This window comes from Mustelus asterias, chromosome 17 (genome assembly GCF_964213995.1).
Source record: "Mustelus asterias chromosome 17, sMusAst1.hap1.1, whole genome shotgun sequence".
NCBI lineage: Eukaryota > Metazoa > Chordata > Chondrichthyes > Carcharhiniformes > Triakidae > Mustelus > Mustelus asterias.
The window spans coordinates 7,424,043-7,450,309 of NC_135817.1; the positions used below are offsets into that span (position 1 = coordinate 7,424,043).

General features: G+C 43.8%; 1 protein-coding gene across 7 annotated transcripts in view; it reads right to left on the reverse strand.

The window, feature by feature from the left end:
- Positions 1-26,267, reverse strand: part of lrch1 (leucine-rich repeats and calponin homology (CH) domain containing 1) — a 209,014-nt gene that overhangs the window by 27,536 nt on the left and 155,211 nt on the right. For all 7 annotated transcript variants that reach the window (XR_013499884.1, XR_013499883.1, XR_013499882.1 and 4 more), the window contains exons 8-17: positions 25,407-25,512; positions 22,675-22,784; positions 20,575-20,642; positions 17,671-17,757; positions 11,176-11,271; positions 9,294-9,342; positions 7,757-7,798; positions 5,466-5,582; positions 4,288-4,329; positions 2,402-2,486 (exon numbers count right to left, since the gene is read on the reverse strand). Coding sequence is in view for 3 of the 7 variants with exons in the window: in XM_078232222.1 (XP_078088348.1) it covers positions 2,402-2,486; positions 4,288-4,329; positions 5,466-5,582; positions 7,757-7,798; positions 9,294-9,342; positions 11,176-11,271; positions 17,671-17,757; positions 20,575-20,642; positions 22,675-22,784; positions 25,407-25,512 (802 nt within the window). In the remaining 4 variants the exon portion in view is untranslated. The remainder of the gene's footprint in view (positions 1-2,401; positions 2,487-4,287; positions 4,330-5,465; positions 5,583-7,756; positions 7,799-9,293; positions 9,343-11,175; positions 11,272-17,670; positions 17,758-20,574; positions 20,643-22,674; positions 22,785-25,406; positions 25,513-26,267) is intronic.

A 26,267-nucleotide genomic window follows, 5' to 3' on the forward strand; every position in this document is an offset into this window, starting at 1 on the left:
CTGGTGACCGACCTCCATTCAGAAAAAGACCCATCTACAACCACTCTCTGCCTTCTGCAGGCAAGCCAGTTCTGGATCCACAAGGCAACAGCCCCTTGGATCCCATGCCCTCTCACTTTCTCGAGAAGTCTTGCATGGGGGACCTTATCGAACGCCTTGCTGAAGTCCATGTAAACCACATCTACCGCTTTTCACAGAATCATAGAATCACAGAAACCCTACAGCACAGAAAGAGGCCATTCAGCCCATCGAGTCTGCACCGACCACAATCCCATCCAGGCCCTACCCCCATATCCCTACATATTTACCCACTAATCCCTCTAACCTACGCATCTCAGGACACTAAGGGCAATTTTTTTTTTAGCATGGCCAATCAACCTAACCCGCACATTTTTGGACTTTCCTTCGTCAATGTGTTTAGTCACATTTTCAAAGAACTCCACCAGGCTTGTCAGGCACGATTTGCCTTTGACAAAGCCGTGCTGACTACTTTTGAGCATACTAAACTTCTCTAAATGTTCATAAATCCTGTCCCTCAGGATCTTCTCCATCAACTTACCAACCACTGAGGTTTAGACTCACCGGTCGGTAATTTCCTGGGCTATCCCTATTCCCTTTCTTGAATATAGGAACCACATCTGCAATTCTCCAATCCTCCGGAACCTCTCCCATTTCCATCGACGACGCAAAGATCATTGCCAGAGGCTCTGCAATCTCTTCCCTTGCCTCCTACAGTAACCTGGGGTACATCCCATCCGGTCCCGGCGACTTACCTATCTTGATGCTATTCAAAATTTCCAACACATCCTCTTTCTTAATGTCCACATACTCAATCTTTTCAGTCCGCCTCAATCCTGTAGTACAACCACCCAGGTCTTTTTCCACCATGAATACTGAGGTAAAATATTCATTAAGCACCTCTGCTATTTCTTCCGGTTCTGTACAGACCTTTCCACCGTCACATTTTATAGGTCCTATTCCTTCACATCTCATCCTTTTACCCTTCACATATTTATGGAATGCCTTAGGGTTCTCCTTAATCTTACCTGCCAAGGCCTTCTCGTGACCCCTTCTGGCTCTCCTAATTTCTTTCTTAAGTCCCTTCCTACAAGCCATATACTCATCTAGATCCCTATCATCGCCTAGCTCTCTGAACTTTTTGTACGCTTTCCTTTTCTTTTTGACCAGGTTCAGCGCAGCTTTCGTGCACCACGGTTCCCGTAACCTACCAAAACCTCCCTGTCTCATCGGAACGTTGTCATGCAGAACTCCAGACAAACATTCCTTGAAAATCTGCCACCGTACTTCGGTACTTTTCCTCAAGAATACCTCCTTCCAATTTACGCCTCTAATCTCCTGCCTGATGGCTTCATATTTCCCCTTACTCCAGATAAACACTTTCCTAGCTTGCCTGATCCTATCTCTTTCCAATGCTAGCGTAAAGGAGATAGAGTTATGATCACTATCCCCAAGATGCTCCCCCACTGAGAGATCCGACACCTGTCCGGGCTCATTAGCCAGTACCAGATCGAGTACAGCCTCTCCTCTTGTAGGCTTATCCACATGCTGTGTCAGGAAACCCTCCTGAACACACCTAACAAACTCCTCCCCTTTATTGTGATAGATATGTAACTGAGTCCCACTGGCTACTGAAGAACTTTGACAGCCGACATAACAACTTAAACATACATCACACATCTGTTCTTCATCTACTTGAAATCAAATATCTTCCTGAACAGCAAACCTTATCCACTACACACATTCTAACAAACTTTCAGCTAAATGTGAAAATTATTGCAAAGATACAAATAAGGGTATTCAAGATTGTCACCATTTTGGTGCCACAATGACCTCGTTCTGAGGTCACTCAATCTATTGACGGATATCACAGCCAAGTGACAGGCGGAGCTGAACTTTCCATACAAGTATATGATGATGCACTGGGTGCCATTTGGGCGGAGGATAGCCAACATTTTTGGACCCTGGTGCCCACAATGACAACCTGATCAAAATTTGGAAGTACAACTTTGAAAAGTTTCTGCATAAACACTAGTAAAATGTTTACAGATACGTTTCAAACCATTTTAAACTTAATGCTGTAGCACTGCAAACAAATACCAAGCTAATAACCATGTTATTGCAGTATACAAATGGAATCTTACTAATATGTCGTTGTATGCATTTCAAAGAGCTGCGTTCATTGCTACTGAAGAATTCATCAAGGTTTGTGCCTCTCACATTTAAAATAGATCTTCCACAATTCCCACCAACACCTAAAATGTTTCTTTTTGAGAGCGATGTCTAAAGTTGGCCATTCTTTGAGGAAACCCTTTCAATCTCACTGTACACTGACGTGGAGTAGGACGATCTTATTATGAGCCAACTTAAGAGATTTACTTACCAGATCGTGGCTTCAGTCCAAATGGAGTTGTGGGGGATGCGACAGGAGACATTGTAGGAGTCACTGTGGGAGTCTTGTCTTCATCCTACAGGATTTTAATTAAAATTAATTTTAAAAATACCTAGTCCAATTACCACCATGACAGCTGGTATCTTAAATTCTCTCTATAGCATATGTTTGAAGTGCAACTTGTTCAGTGATTCATTGATATTGCAGTGTTAATGAACAGATTACTGCACTTTACAAACACTTTTGTGAAGCAACATCCCTGTCAAGAATGCTTTATTTGAAAATCAATTTTCTGTGGTTTTGGGATACAGTGGTGCTGATTTTTACATGTGCTAAGATATATTTTAAACTTCGATCTTCTTGATATTGCATCCAGCTGTTAATTAAAAAATAAAGAACCTTAGATTGTCAACGGTAATTGATGTCTTTAAATCGCTTATTTTAACAGAAATATAGTAACGGCAATTTCAGCAATCGGACCTCATGAGATAACACTCCTAATTCTGATCTCATTAAAAATGGTCATTTGCACCAGTTCTTAGCAAGGACATTCTTATGGGAGCTGAGATTTCTGATCTTATTTCTATCTTTCCAAAAAGAAACCAGTCCATTTCCCATTGGACTACACATGAGGATCCAAGTGTAATTTACAGATAGACAGGGTTGGAGACTAGGAGGTCAACTGAACCAGGGCATAGAGATGCAAGAAGGAGCAGGTGCTTGAGGGTCTTAATGACGTACTTCTGCTCCTATTTTGTGTGTTCATATGATTCAATGAGACACCAAAGTGCAGTAATTAGACTTGCACAATATGTAGACTGTTTCAAAATAGAAAATCTTTGTCGCACTTTTTAATTATCTGTTGAATGGGAGACCCTGAAGGAAAGTGTGCGGGTGGTGCTGGGGAGGAAGGGGACACAGTGAGCATCACTAGCCTTTCCTAAGCTGCATCATGCACAGCTGGAGAACAAATCTGAGAACACTCTGGCTTTAAAACCATATTTTCCTTAGGAAAGCACAGATCATTGTGACTTGCAGCAGGCACACTTTTGACCATAGATTAATCGTCCATTATACGAGTATCTGCCTGTGACATTCACAACTTTGTGGTGATGGTTTTCAACCCCCAATGGAAGAAGTTATATTATGAGACAGCCATCACTAAGACCTGTTCACATACAGCAGTAATGCAGTGGAGCCCAAAGGACATAAAGAATTTACTTTATTCTATGTAAAGCTAAAATGCACTGTGTCATACATTAAAGATTTGGGACATTGAAACTGTTTCCAATGTGATCTCAGCGTGACGTGGCATGGTCAGTTCTCATTATAAATGAGGAAATTATAATGAAAATGTAAAATTTACAATACATGACTTTAAAATAGAGTATAGAATGCACCTCTATGCCCTGGTTCAATTAACCTCCTTATTTTATTTTAATTGAACAGCTTCTTTTAAACACACCTGACCCAATTAATCTAGGGTTGCATGTATTGAGCTGATGATTGCGATCCATTAGTGTAAAAAGATAGCAGAAACGCACAATATCGAAGAAGCTACAATGGAGCACTAATAATTAAAGCTAGACATACTAAACTGTACACAGTATGAATCTAGTACAAGTCTTGATTCATAGGAGACTTGGTCTGTTTATAAAATCACTGCTGATATCCAGAATGGCAATTTTTCTCAGAAGGATAGATGATGAGAAAGGTGATGCTTAAACATGTGTTTTTTTAAAAAGTTAACCAAGTCATTTGATACTGCTGCTCTATTGCCCCAGATTGGGTTATGAGCTTCCACAGAATGTATGTGATGCATAGTTCAAAAAGGAGGGAATTAACCTTTGACACAGGCATTCCTTTGTGACACTTACCTCGGTTTGAGAATCATTCTTCTCCAGGCTCTCATTTGTATTCTGGGGGATTTCAATGCATGTTTAAAAAAAGCACAATATTTAGGCCATTCAATCATAAAGACAACAAATCACTAAATTATCTTGCACTGGGGGCAGATAAAAGACAAAATCAAATTTGGAAATACAGTCAGCTAAAAAATAAACAATAGAAAAAGAAATGTTTCACTTTAGTATGTTTCTCTTGAGGGAAACAGGATGCCTCAGCAATGGAGGAACAGTCTCAGAATCAGGGGCTGCAACATTTTGGACTGAGATGAGAAATGTTTTCACTCAAAGGGTTGTGCATCTTTGGAATACTCCATTCCAGAGGGTTGTAGATGCTCCATTGCTGAATATACTTAATGCTGGGATTGACAGATTGGTATTGAATTATTACAGGGTCAGTTTGACTTGGGAGACTTTTAAATATGGTAGATGGGTCCTGATTCTGGGACTTGCAAGCCAAATCTGGGGATTTCCAATTTTCAGGAGTGCTCTTTAAAAGCACAGACTAGTTCTGGTTGCAGCTCATCTCTACACTCCAGGCCAGGCCAGCTCTATTGCGGGGATAAGCATGTCCTAGTCTTAATATTCAGAGTCAGACCAGCTTTTGAAAGAGTCGCGGTTCAAAGCACCTCATAGTCTACATGAGGGAACCTTTTGAAAGGTGGTGTTTTCTCTGGAGCTCAGCTGTTTCAACAATTTAATGAATTTCTGTGCTCTTAGCCAAGCCTCATTATGTATTCTCGACCAAACATCCATTAGGGTACTAAAACAATGATAATTTCAGATACAAGTTATTTGACCAGGACAATAAAAATAGGACTGGAGAACAGAAGCTCTACTTTATCAACTCTCAAGCACGTTAGAGAGGGTAGTCTCTTTGTCGATCAGCCTCCTGGCAAAGGTTTAGTGTCAACTAACAAGCTGAACTTAACTCCTGGTGAGGAAATGATTAACGTAACAGTGGGCACTAATAGTACAGCTTGAGTACTCTGCAATGAAGGCACAGGGAGCAGGACTTAAAGACATGGGTTTGATGTGTTGGGGTAGGATTAATTATACATGGATGAATGGGCCTGATAGGTTCAATCATTTTTTCTCAAGTTTTTATATGAAACTTTCAATCACATATAGGCATCAGATGACTGTAGCACCTGCTTGGACTTCTGCCATTCCGAGCGTTGCGATGCCACCTCAGCTTCATGCTTTGCTCTCTCCAGCATGATTTCACGTTTTCTCTGAAACTCGAGCTCCAAGGCGGAGCTTTCTGTCTGCAATAAAAGAGAATACTCACCATTAAAATAGGCTTTGATCTGATGAATATATTGCTCAACTTCAAAGGGCCAAATGGCTTGGAGGATCATCTAGTCCTCCAGCCCAGAACAATAAAACACAACCTCCTGCCCTAGCTGGCTGCTTTATCCTTCGGCATTTTCAGTTCATTCCTTGGGTGAGTCTTGGCTAGCACAACAAACTGCAATTACTTGGCAATCTCATTTGCAAATTGGATTGCATGAGGAAACCATGATTTATACTGGTGCAATAAAGGGTGCTGGTTTGAGACTTATATTGTGCAACCGATAAACAGGTGATCCATTAAATGGAAAACTGTTCTTCAAAACTGCCACTTCTATCCATAATGGATACAAAAATTCACAAATAAATCTCAATTTAAATAATTTACACATTAATACCTGCATGAACAGTTGTGCTGAGAAAATCTTTTCCCTGTATACAACCAGCTATCAAACTAAAATCTGATCAACTGAAGAGCTTAATCACTAACATATTCTACTGCCTGTTGTAGAAATCTGGAGAAATTCAACACACAACATTTTACAATACGACCTCTCGGACAGTCAAGATCAAGTACAGTCTTTAGGTAAGGAGGAGAAATAACTGGACCAGGATGTGATGATACAATGTCATTCCTGTTTTAATGCTATACATTCTGTCTTTATTGTTAAACCGTTATTATATGGAAATCGCACAGATAAACTCATCACACTGAAGTCAAAATCTGTGTCTCACCTTGAGCAGAAATTTGACAGGACGTAACATTGGGCAGACAGTAATGTAGCTGCAATGTCACTGGACTAGTAATCTGGAGAAGCAGCCTAATGCTCTGAGGACATGGGTTCAAATCCAACCATGCCACCTGGGGAAATTTAAGCCCAATTAATAAATCTGTTAGTCGCAGTCATGGCGACCATGAAACTATCAGTGATAGTCACAAAAAGCCCACCTGGTTCACCCATGTCCTTTATGCAAGGGAGATCTGCCATTCTTACCTGGTCTGGCCTACATGTGATTCCAGATCCACAGCAATGTGGTTAACCCTTATACTGAAACAGAAAATGCTGGAAAATCTCAGCAGGTCTGACAGCATCTGGGGAGAGGGAACAGACCTAATGTTTCGAAACAGTGGCTCTATTCTCTCTCCACAGATGCTGTCAGACCTGCTGAGAGTTTCCAGCATTTTCTGTTTCAGATTCCAGCAGCCGTAGTAATTTGCTTTTATCTTAGTGGTTGATTCTAAACTGCCCTCTGAAATGGCTTAGCAAGTCACTCAGTTCAAGGGCAATTAGGGATAGGCAACAAATGTTGGCTTTACCAGTGACACCAAATCCCAAGAAAGAATAAAAAAATACAGATATGTGATTTTAAAAATATGATGGGCGGGCAGTACTGATATCCCTTCATCCTCCAGTACCTTGTGACTCAATAGCTGACCATTTCAAAGTCACACATATTATCCAGAGCAATGGTGTATATGTCACCTACCACATAACATGCCACAAGTGTTTTAAACCAAACACACAAAGTACACTAGCCACTATTGAGTCACATTTCCCATGGACATCATGTCTATGTTAGTAGCTTCATCGACATGGGATCTCATCCCATTCCGCTGTTCTCTCCCCATTGTGTTTAACACTCCCTTTTATTAAGGAATGAATTTTCTTTTAAAACCATTTATAGACTTGGCTTTAACAATGGGTTGTGGCAGAAAATGCCACATATTAATCACAATTTGGTCAAAGTAACCTCCCTGCTAATTCTTAGTCATAAGCATCTGCCCACTTGGTATCATCAAGAGAATAGCCTTCAACTATAACATTGCAGAAGTTATTTTAACAGCATCATTGTGCTATTGCCTAACTTGCTTACATCAAGTTCCCCTTTCCCTGTTAATCAATGTATTGAATTTACAGTGCCGTCAAATAGCAGAGTGATGTTAAACGATCATGTTATAATCCACAATAATTTCTATCCATCTGAAGCTCACAAGGGATGCAATTGGGGAGAAAGGTTTTCAAAATGCTATTTTGCACCTACTTCCAAACAGTGGTAGCATTTCCCTTTAGAAAAGGTTAGTAATATGGAGAAACAGATGAATCAAAGTTAACAAGGTTAGAAATTGTTACGGAATAGAATGAATGACCTCAGATGAAGAATCCTCATCTACACAAAATGGAGCAAGAGCCTAAAAATGAGAACAGAAGAAAGCTGCTTTAGCATGAAAATTAAAATCTGCATTACACTGCACTCATTCACATGGAGATAAATCCATAAATACATCACTAACAATTAGATTCACAATTATAACAACATGTAGTTGAACAAAAATATAATGCACTGCTTGAATTCTCACTTTCATCACTGCACCCAGTACCTGCACTAAAGTTGATGACATTTTAATTATAAACTACACAATACACCCTCCATAACACCCCTTACTAATGTTTCTCTTTTTCTGGAGCCCTTCTCAATTATGGCTCCAGATGAACATATTAAAGCGAGTAGACCATTCAACCCCACCTGCCCATTCTGGCTGATCTTAACCCTTTGATCCACCCAATTGATCCTCAATGCAGTTCATTAACAAAAATCTATCAAATGGTTTTGAAATTTTAGAAATCATAGATATCATAGAAATCCTACAGTACAGAAAGAGGCCATTCAGCCCATCGAGTCTGCACCGACCACAATCCCACCCAGGCCCTACCCCCATATCCCTACATATTTTACCCGCTAATCCCTCTAATCTACGCATCCCAGGACACTAAGGGGCAATTTTAGTATGGCCAATCAACCTAACCCGCACATCCCTGGACTGTGGGAGGAAACTGGAGCACCCGGAGGAAACCCACGCAGACACGAGGAGAATGTGCAAACTCCACACAGACAGTGACCCAAGCCAGGAATCGAACCCAGGTCCCTGGGGCTGTGAAGCAGCAGTGCTAACCACTGTGCTACCGTGCCGCCCCTAACCACTGTGCTACCGTACCGAACTGATCCCCAGTCTGAACAGCATTTTGGTGGCGAGAGTTGCAGATTTCCCCTACCATGTGTGTATTGACATCCCTGAACAGCCTCGTTCCTATTTTAATTTTATGGCTCCCTTGTTCTTGACAACCCCACCAGAGGAAATAGCTTCTTTCTATCTACACCAACAGATCCTTAATTTCTTGAAATTGCTCACCGAGATCAACCCCTAATCTTCTGTATGCAAAAAAATCCAAAGCTATTCAATACAAGCTGTCCTCTTAATTTATCCCTTATAGTTCCTTTAACACCAATCACCCAAGTGGCCATAAATGATTTTTACAGCAATTTCCTAACAGACTGGACATCACATTTGCATCAGGTTCTGCCCTCACTTTCAGAATGCAAAGTTGGGTGATCGGTTCAAGCTGGTACACTGGACAATTTTCCATTTCTAACCCAGGTACACTAATGCCAACAGTAGCAATCACTAACTCAGCCCAAACCTGGAACCTCCTCAGTAATTACAGCTAAGCTTCTCACTGGGGAAGTTAGCTGAGCAGGACCAAGGTTTTGATTATCACATGCACAGCTAAATTGTTCCAATGCTGCTTGTACAATGTTGCTGTTATTGCTTCCTATTCATTCTGAATGTTACAAACTTATGAATGCCTTCTATCCATTAACAGAAATCATACATTATTTTTCCTCACCTGGTAACTGGAAAACTTTGCCGTGGAATTAATTTTTGGTGTCTGCCCACTGGAATGAATGAAGAAGAACAACATTTAGCTATTGTGTCAACCATGGCTTGTGTCAACCCTACTTTCCAAATAGATAACATGCAGAGTTAAGTTGATAGGTATTACCTTTTAAGAATTTAAGAGTGAAAAGCAATCAGATTCCAGAGTTAATAAACATATACATAATCTGTTATAGTTCAAGAAATGTAACCCTGTTCTCCCCACAGAATCATAGAATTCCTACAGTGCAGGAGGCAGCCATTCAGCCCGTCAATTCTGCACTGACCCTCCGACATAGCATCTTACCCAGGCTATCCCCTAACTTAGGCTTACCCTATCCCCGTAATCCTTCACATTTACCCTACTAATCCCCCTAGCCTACACATCTTGGGACACTAAGGGGTAATTTAGCATGGCCAATCCACTTAACCTGCACGTCTTTGGAGTATAAGCAGAAACCAGAGCACCCGGAGGAAATCCACGCAGACACGGGTAGAACATGACAGACAGTCAACCCAAGGCCTGAATCGAACCTGGGTCCCTGGCGCTGGGAGGCAGCAGTGCTAACCACTGCGTCACCATGCTACAATGAATTCCAGCAAATAAAATGTAAAACAAGCTTTAGATCTTTGATGGTCTCACCTTGGACGCAATCCTGTTGGACCTAAGTGAAGAGTTACACTGAGGCATCACTGGTGCACACTGCACCATTTCTGTACTAGTCACAGTCAGCTAAGCCTCAGGAGTCAGATGGTCACATCCAGAACACAAAGCAGAAACTCAAGGGAATAGCTCAACAGTTTAAAATAGACGTTTCAAATGATCAACTTTGGACACTTGTACAAACATCAGCAAACAAAGCGGGATCCGAATAGAAATGGCCATGACAAAGAGTTAATACTCAAACTTTAAAGATGCCAAATAACAGATTAAAGCCATGCACATCTCCAATTGAAAAAGAGGCAGTATGGTTAGGAGAAACTTTAATCCAGCTGACTGGTCACGCTCAGAAGGACAGAGATCACCTTGCACAAGAATCCTGTGAGAATCCTGTCAGGTGGATCAGGGCCAACAAGATCTCCTGGATTAGGTTCAAACAGCTAATGGGGGTCAGAAAGGAATTTTCCAGTTTTGTTTTCTAATTGACTTTTGTTTTGAATCTGTTTATTAATTGGCCTCTCTCAGGAGATTCCACAGCCCCAGACAGGGTGGATAATGTTTGTATTGCGGTGAATAAGACAGCATAGAAATGAGAGAAGGCTGGATGGACCAGATTCTTTTTTAAATCATTTTTTATGAGAGACATTAGAGACATATGGGACTGTTCTATTCATTTGGTGAATTTATTTTTTTCCCTTTCCATATTTAAAGTATTCAATGCGATTTATTTTACTCTGCAATGTAACACTTAGTTTGGGGGTCCCCAATGTTCTAGGTTACTTAGCGAGTGCCTCAGGCAGATGGACAAGGGAGGCTCCAGGTTCCACTCCCGAGCCATGTTGATTTTAGCCACCATACACACAATTAGCTTCAGTGCCCTTGGGTTGGCAACAGAAAATCGGCATTGCCATTTACAATTACTGGTGACCCTTGCTATAAGTATGCTATGGTCACTAGGTGAGGACAAGATCAGGTTCACGTGTTGTGTCCCTATGGCAGTGCCATGGTAGAATAGACTCGGCAAGATTATTTAGATATGAAAAATTAGAAACAAAGTGAATTGCTGTTTTGCATGTGTAAACGTTTCACTCCAGGAGAGGCATGGAAAGGCGAAAATACAACAAATTAAAAAATTCTTGGCCGCTTCTGTCATAACAAAAGCTGGTTTTAATAAAAAGAAAATTAAACTTACTTTACTGCAGATGTTTTATGTTCTAAAGGGACTGCTGTTTCCAATTGCAAAGGATACAGGTGTACATCACTACTGTTCGTACAATTCAGATTCAATCTGTGTGCAAAACAAAAGCAAAACATTTAAAATAAATTAAAAGTCGTGTTAGTTCATCATGACAATTTACACGTTGCTTTTCATGCAATTAGAAATAATTTTAAATTAATTGGATTATTTTTAAATATTCAACAATGTCACTGAAAATCTCTTGTCAAGCCCCTTCAACAAACCACAATGTCAGGCGCTCCTCAGTGCACAGAATCTGCTGACTTAAGAAACTAGCTTTCCCGCTGAGGAACATTGTTCATAATCCACATGGAGGACTTTCTCACACAGCTCAATCTAAATGGAAGACAATCTCAAACAGCTCAATTCAAATAAGACCAAAAGACAGGAGCAGAATTAGGCCACTTGGCCCATTGAGTCTGCACCGCCATTCAATCATGGCTGATTTTTTTCTCATTCCCATTCTCCTGCCTTTTCTCCATAACCCCTGATCCCCTTATTAATCAAGAACCTATCTATCTCTGTCTTAAGGACACTCAATGACCTGGCCTCCACAACCTTCTGCGACAAAGAGTTCCACAGATTCACCACTCTCTGGCTGAAGGAATTCCTCCTCATCTCTGTTTTAAAGGATTGTCCCTTTAGCCTGAGGTTGTGCTCCCTAGTTCAAGTTTTTCCTACTAGTGGAAACATCGTCTCCACATCCACTCTATCCAAGCCTCGCAATATCCTGTAAGTTTCAATAAGATCCCCCCATATCCTTCTAAACTCCAACGAGTATAGACCCGAAGTCCTCAACCGTTCCTCGTACGACAAGCTCTTCATCCCAGGGATCATTCTTGTGAACCTCCTCTGGACCCTTTCCAAGGCCAGCATATCCTTCCTCAGATAACTGCTCACAATACTCCAAATGAGGTTGACCAGAGCCTTATAGAGCCTCAGAAGTACATCCCTGCTCTTGTATTCTAGCCCTCTCGACGTGAATGCATTTGCCTTCCTAACTGCCGACTGAACCTGCACGTTAACCTTGAGAATCTTGAACAAGGACTCCCAAGTCCCTTTGTGTTTCTGATTTCCTAAGTATTTTCCCATTTAGAAAATAGTCTATGCCTCCATTCCTCCTTCCAAAGTGCCTAACCTCACACTTTTCTATATTGTATTCCATCTGCCCCTTCTTTGCCCACTCTTCTAACCTGTCCAAGCCCCCATTTCCTCAATACCACCTGTCCCTTTACATATTTTTGTACCATCTGCAAACTTAGCAACAGTGCCTTCAGTTCCTTCCTCCAAATCGTTAATGTATATTGTGAGAAGTTGTGGTCCCAGCACTGACCCGAGGCACACCAGTAGCCACCGGCTGCCATCCTGAGAAAGACTCCTTTGTCCCCACTCTCTGCCTTCTGCCAGTCAGCCAATCCTCTATCCATGCCAGGATCTTACCTTTAACACCATGGTCACTTAGCTTATTTAACAGTCTCCCATGCGGTACCTTGTCAAAGACCTTCTGGAAATCTAAATAAAATCACGTCCACTGGCTCTCTATCTAACTTCCTTGTTGCCTCCTCAAAGAACTCTAACAGATTTGTCAGACATGACCTCCCCTTGACAAAGCCGTGCTGACTCACTCCTACTTTATCATGCATTCCCAAGTACTCTGCGATCTCATCTTTAATAATGGACTGTAAAATCTTGCCAATGACCAAAGTCAGGCTAACCGGCCTATAATTTCCCGTCTGCTGCCTCACTCCCTTCTTAAAACAGCGGTGTTTACATTAGCTACTTTCCAGTCCTCTGCTAGCATTCTGCCATGATGTGGAGATGCCAGCATTGGACTGGGGTAAGCACAGTAAGAAGTCTCACAACACCAGGTTAAAGTCCAACAGGTTTATTTGGTAGCACAAGCCACAAGCCTTTGGAGCGCCGCCCCTTCATCAGGTGAGTGGGAGTTCTGTTCACAAACAGGGCACATTATGATACAAACTCAATTTACAAGGTCTCTCCACTCACATTGTTTGTACCTTTAAGATTTGATTGCCTGTAAAGACTCGTTATCCTGTATCTTGTAAATTGAGTTTGTGTCTTTATATGCCCTGTTTGCGAACAGAACTCTCACTCACCTGATGAAGGGGCAGTGCTCCGAAAGCTTGTGGCTTGTGCTACCAAATAAACCCGTTGGACTTTAACCTGGTGTCGTGAGACTTCTTACTGACCATTCCTGCCTCCAATGATTCCTGAAAGATCACCACCAATGCCTCCACAATTTCCTCAGCTATCTCTTTTAGAACCCTGGGGTGTAGTCCATCCGGTCCAGGTGGTTTATCCACCTTCAGTCCTTTCAGTTTCCCCAGAACCCTCTCCTTAGTGATGGCCACTACACTCACCTGTGCCCCCTGACCCTCCTGGAGCTCTGGAATATCACTGATGTCTTCCACCGTGAAGACTGATGCAAAGTAACTATTCAGTTCCTCTGCCATTGCTTTGTTTCCTATTATTACTTCTCCAGCCTAATTTTCCAGTGGTCCAATGGCTATTTTTGCCTCCCTCTTACCTCTTATATATTGAAAAAACTCTTCCTATCTTCTTTTATATTACTAGCTAGCTTACACTCATATTTCATCTTCTCCCCCCTTATTGCTTTTTTAGTTGTCCTCTGCTCGTTTTTAAAGGCTTCCCAATCCTCTGGCTTCCTACTAATCCTTGCCACTTTGTATGCTTTTTCTTTTGCTTTTATGCTATCCTTGACTTCCCTCGTCAGCCATGAATGCTTTGTCCTCCTCTTCGCATGCTTCTTCCTCCTTGGGATGAATTTCTGTTGTGCCTCCAAATAACTGTCAAAAACTCCTGCCATTGCTCTTCCACTATCTTCCCTGCTAGGCTCCCTTTCCAATCAACTCTGGCCTGCTTCTCCTTCATGTTTTTGTAGTTACCTTTATTTAATTGTAATACCGTTATATCTGACTCCAGCTTCTCCCTCTCAAACTGCAGGGTAAATTCTATCATATTGTGGTCACTGCTCCCGAAGGGTTCCTTCACCTTAAGTTCCCTAATCAAGTCTGCCTCATTACACATCACCAAATCCAGAATTCCCTGTTCCCTAGTAGGCCCTGTCACAAGCTGCTCCAGAAAACCATCTCTTAGACATTCCACAAATTCCTTTTCTTGGGATCCACTACCTACCTGATTTTTCCCAGTCCACCTGCATATTGAAATCCCCCAGAATTACTGTAATACAGGTTAGGTTGATTGGCCAGGTTAAAAATTGCCCCTAAGAATCCTAAAATGCGTAGGTTAGAGGGATTAGCAGGTAAATATGTGGGGGTAGGGCCTGGGTGGGATTGTGGTCGGTGCAGACTCGATGGGCCGAATGGCCTCCTTCTGCACTGTAGGGTTTCTATGATTTTCTATCTCCTGATTTATTTTCTGCCCCACATCCTGACTACAAATGGAGGACTTTCTCACACAGCTCAATCCAAATGGAGAGCATCTTAAAAAACTCAACCAAAATGATGGACATTCTCACACACAAAATGGATTGAGTTAACAGCACACTAAAAATGGAAGTCACCCTCAAGCAGCTCACACTGAAAATGGAGGTAGGTCATTTTCACATTACTCAAATTGAAATGGTAGAACTGAACTGACTAAACAATCCAATCAATAGTAACAACTTGACTATGACGGCACATAATTAAATGTACACATTCAGCTGCCAGAAAAAAGATGCATTTTGTCTGTTGGTCTATCAGTTACTTCTTATTAATTGCTGGCTATACACAGAATCGGAACATGCATTTCAGTGTGACAGGCTAAAGGTTTGTAAGATAGGTGTGATTTATTTTGTCCAAGTAGAGACTGAATGTAGGGTCATCAATGTTAGCCTGGTGACAATTACATCGGCAATTCAATCTGTGACAATCCTGTGTATCTCTTTAAAACACTGTCTGAATGATTCTGACAAACACAGTATGCATTGGTACCCTGTATTCTAACATATTTGCACAGGGTTTGAAACAGGTTGATCAAAGGCACAGATCACAGAATCAAACAAACCAGTGAGGCAGGAAGGAGGATTGTGATTGACACTCGTGTCTCAGAGCTGTGAGTAATCCTTTTGATGGGCATATCAATAGCCAGAGTCTTCTGATGGAGCATTCGTCTGTTCAGCTCATTAGTCGACAGTCGAAGTGGCACAATGGTTAGCCCTGCTGCCTCTCAGCATTAGGGACCCAGGTTCAATTCCAGCCTTGGGTGACTGTCTGTGTGGAGTTTGCACATTCTCCCCGTGTCTGTATGGGTTTCCTCCGGGTGCTCTGGTTTCTTCCCATGGTCAAAAGATGTGTAGGTTAGGTTGATTAGCTAGCTATGCTAATGCTTTTGACGAAGATGATTGGTGAAGGTAGGGCAGTGGATGTTGTCTACATGGACTTCAGTAAGGCCTTTGACAAGGTCCCACATGGCAGACTAGTGCAGAAGGTGAAGTCGCATGGGATCAGAGGTGAGCTGGCAAAATGGATACAGAATTGGCTCGGTCATAGAAGACAGAGGGTAGCAGCGGAAGGGTGCGTTTCTGAATGGAGGGCTGTGACAAGTGGCATTCCCCAAGGATCAGTGCTGGGACCTTTGCTGTTTGTAATATATATAAATGATTTGGAAGGAAATGTAACTGGTTTGATTAGTAAGTTTGCGTATGACACAAAGGTTGATGGATTTGCGGATAGCGATGAGGATCATCAGAGGATACAGCAGGATATAGATCGGTTGGAGGCTTGGACGGAGAGATGGCAGATGGAGTTTAATCCGGACAAATACGAGGTAATGCATTTTAGAAGATCTAATACAGATAGGATATATACAGTAAATGACAGAACCTTTAAGAGTATTGATAGGCAGAGGGATCTGAGTGTACAAGTACACAGGTCACTAAAAGTGGCAACGCAGGTGGAGAAGGTAGTCAAGAAGGCATGCTTGCCTTCATCGGCCGGGGCATTGAGTTTAAAAATTGGCAAGTCATGTTGCAGCTTTATAGAAGCTCAGTCAGGCCGCACTTGGAATATAGTGTTCAATTCTGGTCGTCACACTACCAGAAGGATGTGGAGGCTTTCGGGAGGGTACAGAAAAGATTTACCAGGATGTTGCCTGGCATGGAGGGCATTAGCTATGAGGAGAAACTTGGTTTGTTCTCACTGGAACGACGGAGGTTGAGGGGCGACCTGATAGAAATCTACAAGATTATGAGGGGCATGGACAGAGTGGATAGTCAGAAGCTTTTTCCCAGGGTGGAAGAGTCAATACTCGGGGGCATAGGTTTAAGGTGCGAGGGACAAGGTTTAAAGGAGATGTACGAGGCAAGGTTTTTACACAGAGGATAGTGGGTATCTGGAGCCCGCTGTTGGGGGAGGTAGTGGAAACAGTTTTAAGGGGCGTCTTGACAAATACATGAAGAGGATGGGAATAGAGGGATATGGTCCCCAGAAGGGTACGGGGTTTTAGTTCAGTCGGACAACATGATCGGTGCAGGCTTGGAGGGCCTGTGCTGCAATTTTCTTTGTTCTAAATTACCCCATTAGTGTCCCGATATGTGCAGGGGGGAATTAACAGGGTAAATACGTGGGGATATGGGGATAGGGCCTGGATAAAATGAGTCGGTGCGGACTCAATGGGCCGAATGATCTCCTTCTGCATTGTAGGATTCAATGATTTATGGAAAGGAAGTGAAAACAGGAAATCTCAGAGCAATGTAAGGCACAAGACTTTTGAGAAGTGAGGTGCAAAAGGAAGGTTAGAAATAATAAATTTGAAGATAAAACCTTCTGGACACATTAGCGACAAAGGTAAATTTAAAAAGAGCAGTGATTCATCTACTGTAGGTTAAAATTAGATTTATAGATGGGCAATAATTAGATTAGTGCGGGTTCAGATCACAGATAAAGACAGTTAATGATTAATCTCGGGGGGATGGTTACAGTTAGATTTATCGAGGTGGTAGTTAGTTTCTTGAGGGATTAAGATTACAGGTACAAAGGAGTGTGTGAATTGAATGAGAAATGGGCAGATGGTGCTTGTTATTGGGGAAATGAATAAAATAAGAATGAAGTAGTACTGGAGATTAAAGATACGGGTTGTAAATGCTGTGTTTGCAAGATTGAGGCCAATCTTTGGTGAACATAGAAATTTCATGACCAGAATTATGAGCGAATTGGGAATAGTCAAACGGAAATGTCTTTATAAATTACTGAAAACGTCTGGGGTAGGCTCAGTCAGTAAAAGAGAAAAAGGGCTGTACTTAAACAGGGCAAGATTAGTAAAGACAGGCCACCAGATTATAGGAAGCAGATGAGGTTCTTTGAACAAAATGAATGAATTGGAAGGGGTTAGGAGAAATTGGAAGTTGGAAAGGAAGGGATATCATAAAGCACAAAGTAAAATTCTTTGTGGTACACAAAGCAGTACCTCTGCTGTTCCTGCACTGGGCCTCCTGGCAAATTCATGTTTTCTGTCACCTCTGGTCCTGTGTCCAGATGCTGATCTGTGTTTGGTCTGCAACAGAATTGTGATATTAGAAATGGAAAAGCCATTTTCTGATTAGTGACATTATATAGAAGTTGCTCTTCACAATGGTATTGTGTTTTAATTCTATTGTGAAGAATGCACAGCTCCTCCAAAAGGATCTCTTTGAGCCTCTGCAGGGATTAACATTGATGACATAGTTCTGGCTCGCCCATTGGCATTAGCCAGCTTTGTGGAAGGTGCAAGTTCAGCTTCCTTTCCACTAGTAACTTTGGTGACTAGCTTCAAATGTTTTTCTCCGACATACATGAAATACATACCAAGTGAATGGTACATGGAAGAAAAGGAAGCCAACATGTACAAATTACAGGAGTAACAGCATGTATCTATAACTATAAATATCAATTGAATTGAAATTATGGATGTTATATTAAACGGGTGGCCAAGAGACTTGTTATGAAAATTAAGGCACATAGAGTGCGAAAAGAAGGGCATAATCGAAACTTTTTGGATTGGTGTGGTGTGAGTAGTGGAGTGTCTCAGTTATGTTCCAAGAAATGTGGTATCACTTTAGTGAACTTTTGCTGCATCTTTCTCATGGCTCTAACACCCTTACTAAAATCAGATGCTCAGAACTGCATCAGTCCAAACTGTGACTGAACCTTGGTCTTGTACTACTCCAAAATCACTCTCTTTCCCTGTATGTAGGACCCAGTTACCAGTTTAAAAATCTTTGTATCTGCGCCTCAGGATTTGTTTCTCCATGCAGTTAAAAATATTAACATGTTGGCAATACTATGTTTTTCCTCAGAATGCGCTGCTTCACATTCACAACATTAAACTGCATCTGCCACCCTACAGACCCATGCCAGTAAAATTGTTCACGGCTTCTGCCATTTCTTCCAACATTGTGATCCCCTGTTTTTGCAATTTTTTAATAACAAATTGATTGACTGAGAAGGGAGATGGTGAAAGACGGTTTCCATTGCTTAATGAAAATGTAGAGTAACAGGAGGGGATAGACTCAGGATAACCGTGTGAAAAATAAAATGGCAAGTTAGATGGATTTTCTTTCATCATAGAGATTATTTGAACACAGAATTCTCTACTCTTAGAGTCTGTTTAGACAGAGACTACCAAATTATTTAAAAGGGAATTGGGTTGAGTAAATATAGAGAAAGGGCAAGGAAATTAGATAAGATTTTAGCACCAGCACAGGTACAATAGGCCAAATGGCCTTTCTGCAAGGAAAAGATGCAAGGAAAAGATACAAGGCAACCGTCCATACTGACCTGAAATGGTCTTTACATGACACGAGGTAAATGAGACAAGAAATCACATTTGTGGGCTAATTCAATGTTTCAAGTATCTCTCCTGCTCTGAGAGTAGTAATTAAATAATATACTTCAAGTGATCAATCTAGATGTAATTATTCATCCACCCACACAATAAATCAAGCTTGCAATTTGCTACACAGCTTCTGTCGATGTCGGGTTGCTTGCTGCACATTTAAAAGCATGGTGGATCTGATGCCAGGGACCAGGCAGCTTCCAATTACATAGCACATTCTACCTCCCGTAGAGGAAAGATCACAAGCATATCAGTGCCTCAACCAGGTAGCATCTAAAAATGTAATCGGCTCTCTGGATCTGATGAAAAGCAGTGAAATTAGCACAGCAGGAAAATAATTCCAATGTTGGAGAGGAACTTGACCATCTGATCAGGTGTTGGTCAGGGATGATTTATTAGCGCCAGCCTGACTCTCAGTACTGACCACGTGTCAGGAAAACTGTCCCCAAATAAGTCAAGGGTGAAAACGGCCCAGAATGGGAATCCCAACCTCTGGCAATGGAATGCCAATTAGGTTCATTAATGAGCCATTTGACACTACTTATGAGCCCATTGGATTTTCATGGTAGTTCAGGGATGTAATGGGACTCACATGGCTCTCCTGTGGCCCCTGAAGCAAATGCAATCGGGTTTGCCAGCGATCTTGAAGGAGGTCACTTGTCAACAAGCGCTCAATGCCCAATCTAGACACCTGGCAACACAGGGGAAATGAGGCCATTGAAAGCCACCTTCCTACTCTCGCCATTACTCCCACGTGCCCACCTTCTCTCTGACAAACCCCTTTCCCATCCCATTCAACGGTCTCCAAGGATCCAGCGGCAATCTTGTGGACAGGCCTCGGAGCAGTGCTGACAATGGCCACCGCTCCAGGTGACGCTGCAGCAATGGAGATTTGCCAAACTCTGATTGGTTAACAGCTCTGAGAGGCTGAATTTTCACTCGCTGGGGTCTTTGATCCCACGGTGGGTGGGGTGTGTGTGTGTGTGCCTGGCTCTGACCAGTTAAGTGCCTGAGTGCACTTAAATTGCGCCAACCTCTCCCATTGTAGCACGGCTCCCAATGGCTGGAGAACCAGTTTGGGCGGGTGGGGTCTGCATGTAAGAAACTAAATTCTGTCCTAAGTCTGTGGTCAAATATTGGCATGGCACAACACAACATCCTCCTTTTCAATGGCTGACAAAATGGAAGTGTTCCTGGAAGAAGCGAGAAGGCTGGTCTTGACTTCACTCTAGAAAACCATGCTCTTAAGACAGAAAAAAACAGCAAAATAAACACTGACTAGTGCACAGCTCAACCATGTGAGTAGCATATTCCTTGGTCAAACCTTATCCGCATTGAGTGAGCTGACCTTGGTTGGAGGGTTTTGACCCTAGTGTGAATAGAGGATGGATGGTGAGGAACTGGATGTAGGTGCACATAGCACTGAACTGCAGCTGAGTATGGCAGGAAGGTCAGCAACACTAAATAAACAAGAATCGATGTATAAAAATTACTAACATTTGTTCTACTGTCCAACTTGCATCTTCCTCAATCCGCAGTGGCTCCTCAGGTTCTGTCACCCTGCCCTGTGTAAAAAAAAACATGAGTTGTATGTCCAAGAGGCACAACTACAACGACAGATAATTTTATACAGTCATAATCATCAACTGGAATTGCAAATAAAACCCCTTTAACCTTGGACATCTGATATGAACGCTGACAAATGAAAGCATCTGATCATTGGGAGCAAGACATCCTCCACATTAATTACAAAACAGCAATTTCTGGAATAGATCGAGGTGGAATAAATTAGTACTATCAAAATAATTTACATATAAAATATAAATGAGCCACTGTCCCTCTCATTATAGCAGTGCCCTTTACATCTATGGAGCCAGCTTTGGCAGACAACATGGGGATAGTTTTAATCAACTGAGGTACTCATAAATTGGACCTAGGCTGTTATTTATAGTGTGAGGAACGTAACTGGAAGATGATACTTTGGTTGTTTTCTTCTATGCTGAAGGATAAACAAATGTTGATGTGTGAAGGCCAAAAGAAAGAGAAAAGAATTCAAGAGACACTGGAAAATAGGCTGATGTGGCAATGCTATGTATTGTCAGAGATTTATCCAGTAACGAGGAGATATACAAGGTCAGGTCAGCACCAAAGGCTCGGTCTACAATTTGGGGTTTGACAGCACACCACTTAATACTTTGACTGATATTTAAAGGCTTCTACGCAATTAATAAAAGCCAATCATATGAAAGTGACACCTTCCAATAGGAAGTAGAATTCCAAGGATCGGAAATGGCCAATCTTGTTTTAAGTCATTACTGAGTTTTACTTCTGGTAGACTCCTATGAAGCTGCATTTGGAACATTTTTCTTGAAGCTTCCCTTCAAGTCCAACACTTTTTGAAAACAGAGATGATAATGTAAAGCAGCTCCTTTATTTTTATATCTGAGGTCAGTAGCTGTGCGTGGATGATTGATGGAAGCAATGTTAAATTAGGATCTGAAAAGCAAACTGACGAGCAAAGTATCGCTTCCCAAGAGGCTGATCAATTTAGAATTACCTTCACCAACTATCACTTCAGAGATTAGTGGAAATACAATAGGAAGCAACGTACTATTGACAATGGTTCCACCTGTTATCTTAAGGCTTGTTTTGGTCATTTTTGTTCTCCACTCAACATGGTGTGGATATTTTTTCTAACTAGCCTGTTTAATAACATTGCCGGTAGTTTGCATGAAAAACACTGCGGCAGTTACATTTAAAATTAAGTGAATATGATTTCAGTTGGTTTCTTCCCTTCTTTTTGACTTGTACTGCAGTTGGCAGCATTGATATAAATGAAGAAATAGATTATTTTTACAAAAACTAGAGAAGTCCTGATAGCCATTCAAATTTCTGAACTCTATTCCCTACCTACAACCCTTTGTAACTGGCAACTGAACACTTCAAACCTGAATCTTTAGTGTTTCTATGTCTGGACCCTGTCTCAAAGTAATCTAACCTCATTATTCAATCAGACTTGATTGTGGAAAGAACTTTTAATTCAAAAGTTTAAATTTCAAAGACAGTAAGTTCTTAGGTGGTTGATGGGAGGTGATCACAAATGGCCAAAGGTGACAATCTCGGATTTCCCCCAGAGTTGATTGATGTACCTCCTTGACCAAGGAGGAGTGCAATGGACTGTGAAGAGACAGAGCCATCAATAGATGAATGCAGTGGCCATATTGAATGCCATATATTACATGAGTATGCACATGGGCGGTATGGTGGCACAGTGGTTAGCACTGTTGCCTCACAGCGCCAGGGACCTAGGTTTGAATCTAACCTTGGGTGACTGTGTGGAGTTTACACATTCTCCCCGTATCTGTGTGGGTTTCCTCCCACATTCCAAAGATGTGCAGGTTAGGTGGATTGGCCATGCTAAATTGTCCCTTAGTGTCCCAAAATGTGTAGATTAGGGGGATTAAATACATGGGGTTATGGGGATAGGGTCTGGATAAGATGCTGTTTCGGAGAGCCAGTGCAAACTTGATGGGCTGAATGGCCTGCTTTGGCACTGTAGGGATTCTATGATTTTTGTGGACAACGTTCATCACTTACCTTCATGTAAGTCCTAAACTCAGAACTCAAGCCAACATCCCTGCCAGACAACCTCTCTTCCACTTCTACATTATTTTGCAGCAGCTCCTTTGACTCCTGATCAGGTTCCACTGAAGAAAAACAATTAAAAGGAGTTAAAATATCAAGATAAAGTTACTCCACTTCATAGCAGGTTGAGAGAAAATCTACCATCATAGACCAGTCTCATATGAGGCGTGTGAACAACTAAGTATCTCTTGCACCCAAATACAGTATGTGATGCTGAATGGGGGAGGACAGAGGTAGAATGGGGGGGGGGGTGGGGCAGAGCGGGGTGGGGGGGGGGGCAGAGCTGGGGATGGGGGGGGGGCAGAGCGGGGTGGGACGGGGGGGCAGAGCTGGGGGGGCAGAGCAGGGGGGGACGGGGGGGCAGAGCTGGGGGGGGCAGAGCAGGGGGGACGGGGGGCAGAGCAGGGGGGGACGGGGGGCAGAGCAGGGGGGGACGGGGGGCAGAGCAGGGGGGCGACGGGGGGGCAGAGCGGGGGCGACGGGGGGGCAGAGCGGGGGGGACGGGGGGCAGAGCGGGGGGGGCGGGGGGCAGAGCGGGGGGGGACGGGGGGCAGAGTGGGGGGGGACGGGGGGCAGAGTGGGGGGGGACGGGGGGCAGAGTGGGGGGGGACGGGGGGCAGAGTGGGGGGGACGGGGGGCAGAGTGGGGGGAACAGAGGCAGCACGGAGGGGAACAGAGGCTGCACGGGGGGGGGGACAGAGGCAGCACGGAGGGGGACAGAGGCAGCACGGGGGGGGACAGAGGCAGCACGGGGGGGGACAGAGGCAGCACGGGGGGGGGGGGACAGAGGCAGAATGGGGGGGGACAGAGGCAGAATGGGGGGGACAGTGGCAGAATAGGGGGGGACAGAGACAGAATGGGGGGGGACAGAGACAGAATGGGGGGGGACAGAGACAGAATGGGGGGGGACAGAGACAGAATGGGGGGGGGGGGACAGAGGCAGAATGAGGGGGGGGACAGAGGCAGAATGGGGGGGGGGACAGAGGCAGAATGGGGGGGGGACAGAGGCAGAATGGGGGGGGACAGAGGCAGAATGGGGGGGGACAGAGACAGAATGGGGGGGGACAGAGACAGAATGGGGGGGGACAGAGACAGAATGGGGGGGCACAGAGACAGAATGGGGGGCACAGAGACAGAATGGGGGGGGACAGAGACAGAATGGGGGGGGACAGAGACAGAATGGGGGGGGGACAGAGACAGAATGGGGGGGGACAGAGACAGAATGGGGGGGGCACAGAGACAGAATGGGGGGGCACAGAGACAGAATGGTGGGGGGACAGAGACAGAATGGGGGGACAGAGACAGAATGGGGGGGCACAGAGACAGAATGGGGGGGACAGAGGCAGAATGGGGGGGACAGAGGCAGAATGGGGGGGGACAGAGACAGAATGGGGGGGGACAGAGACAGAATGGGGGGGGACAGAGACAGAATGGGGGGGCACAGAGACAGAATGGGGGGCACAGAGACAGAATGGGGGGGGACAGAGACAGAATGGGGGGGGACAGAGACAGAATGGGGGGGGGACAGAGACAGAATGGGGGGGGACAGAGACAGAATGGGGGGGGCACAGAGACAGAATGGGGGGGCACAGAGACAGAATGGTGGGGGGACAGAGACAGAATGGGGGGACAGAGACAGAATGGGGGGGCACAGAGACAGAATGGGGGGGACAGAGGCAGAATGGGGGGGACAGAGGCAGAATGGGGGGGACAGAGGCAGAAGGGGGGGACAGAGGCAGAATGGGGGGGGACAGAGGCAGAATGGGGAGGGGACAGAGGCAGAATGGGGGGGTACAGAGGCAGAATGGGGGGGTACAGAGGCAGAATGGGGGGGACACAGAGGCAGAATGGGGGGGACACAGAGGCAGAATGGGGGGGGGAGACAGAGGCAGAATGGGGGGGGGGGAGACAGAGGCAGAATGGGGGGGGGGGAGACAGAGGCAGAATGGGGGGGGGGGAGACAGAGGCAGAATGGGGGGGAGACAGAGGCAGAATGGGGGGGGGACAGAGGCAGAATGGGGGGGGGACAGAGGCAGAATGGGGGGGGGGACAGAGGCAGAATGGGGGGGGAGACAGAGGCAGAATGGGGGGGGGACAGAGGCAGAATGGGGGGGGGACAGAGGCAGAATGGGGGGGGGACAGAGGCAGAATGGGGGGGGGACAGAGGCAGAATGGGGGGGGACAGAGGCAGAATGGGGGGGGGGACAGAGGCAGAATGGGGGGGGGACAGAGGCAGAATGGGGGGGGGGACAGAGGCAGAATTGGGAAGGCCAGAGTTGAAACAGTGGAGAGATCCAGTGTCAGGTTAAGTTGGGCCTGGATTGGGGGGGAAACAAGGGCCCCCACCAAATTTTCAACATTCTTCGTGGCTATATTGCTCATTCTAGTATTGTCCCAGTGAATCTGACATTGAATGTTTCCCACAATTAAATATCTTTTCTATGATGTTTGGTGCAGATTCACCATTGCCTCCTTTGTAATCAGCGCCCTGTGTATAAAAACCAGAAAACCAATGCTTTATTTCAAGGTCCAAGTATCTACACTCCAAGGTTCCTCTATTGTTCCATTTAAGTTGTTTCTTCCTGTTCCCACTTCACATTTACTTTTGCTCAGAACGAGTCAGATTGCCTAATCTTCAGCTTGGGGAATTTGACAGGCATGTTGTTTAATCATAAACAGCTTACCTTTCATTGATCTAACATTCAAATATTCCTCCTGTTTATGCAACTGATTTTCTTCGGAGATATGCGCCATCTGAAGGGTCAGACTGCCTGTATCTTCATCTGAGGGCTAAAGGCAGAAATCTCACATTAAATACGACAAACAAATGTAATAGCATAATCGAAGGCTTTGTAAACATCAAACCCTCTTCTCCCCGACTCCAAGAGATGTACAATGATTTCTGCAAAAGAACATTAACTTTGAAATAAAAATTGGAATCCTTTTCCTAAAATTGTTGATTATAGTTGTTGTTGCGTCATCCAAGTTGTAATCTGCAAGAGTACAGAAAGATCTAACTGAATCTAAAAAAAAAATCAATGAAAATAAATCATTCCAGAAATGCAAAGATAGTAAAGCCATTAGCCCTGCGTTGCTGGCTCTATTCATACAAGGGACGGAGCAGACTGCCTCTTGTGATTTAACACATTTTGCTGATGCAATGGTTATCTGGCAGGGTGACAAGCAGAAGGCGGATTAAAACATGCAAAACATCTTGCACTGATTAAGCAAAGGATCTTAAGAATGGTACATTGATTTTAGTAGATAAAAGAAAGACAACAAACAACAGAACAGAGGAGAAAAGTATATAAACCGAGGCAGGTTAATAACAAAAGGTGAAAAAAATAAATGGATTCAACCATGGATGACTTCAGAGTGGCACAGCGGTTAGCACTGCTGCCTCACAGCGCAAGGGACCTGGGTTCAATTCCGGCCTCAGGTGACTGTTAGTGTGGAGTTTACACATTCTCCCCGTGTCTGCGTGGGTTTCCTCCAGGTGCTCCGGTTTCCTCCCACAGTCCAAGTATGTGTGGGTTAGGCTGATT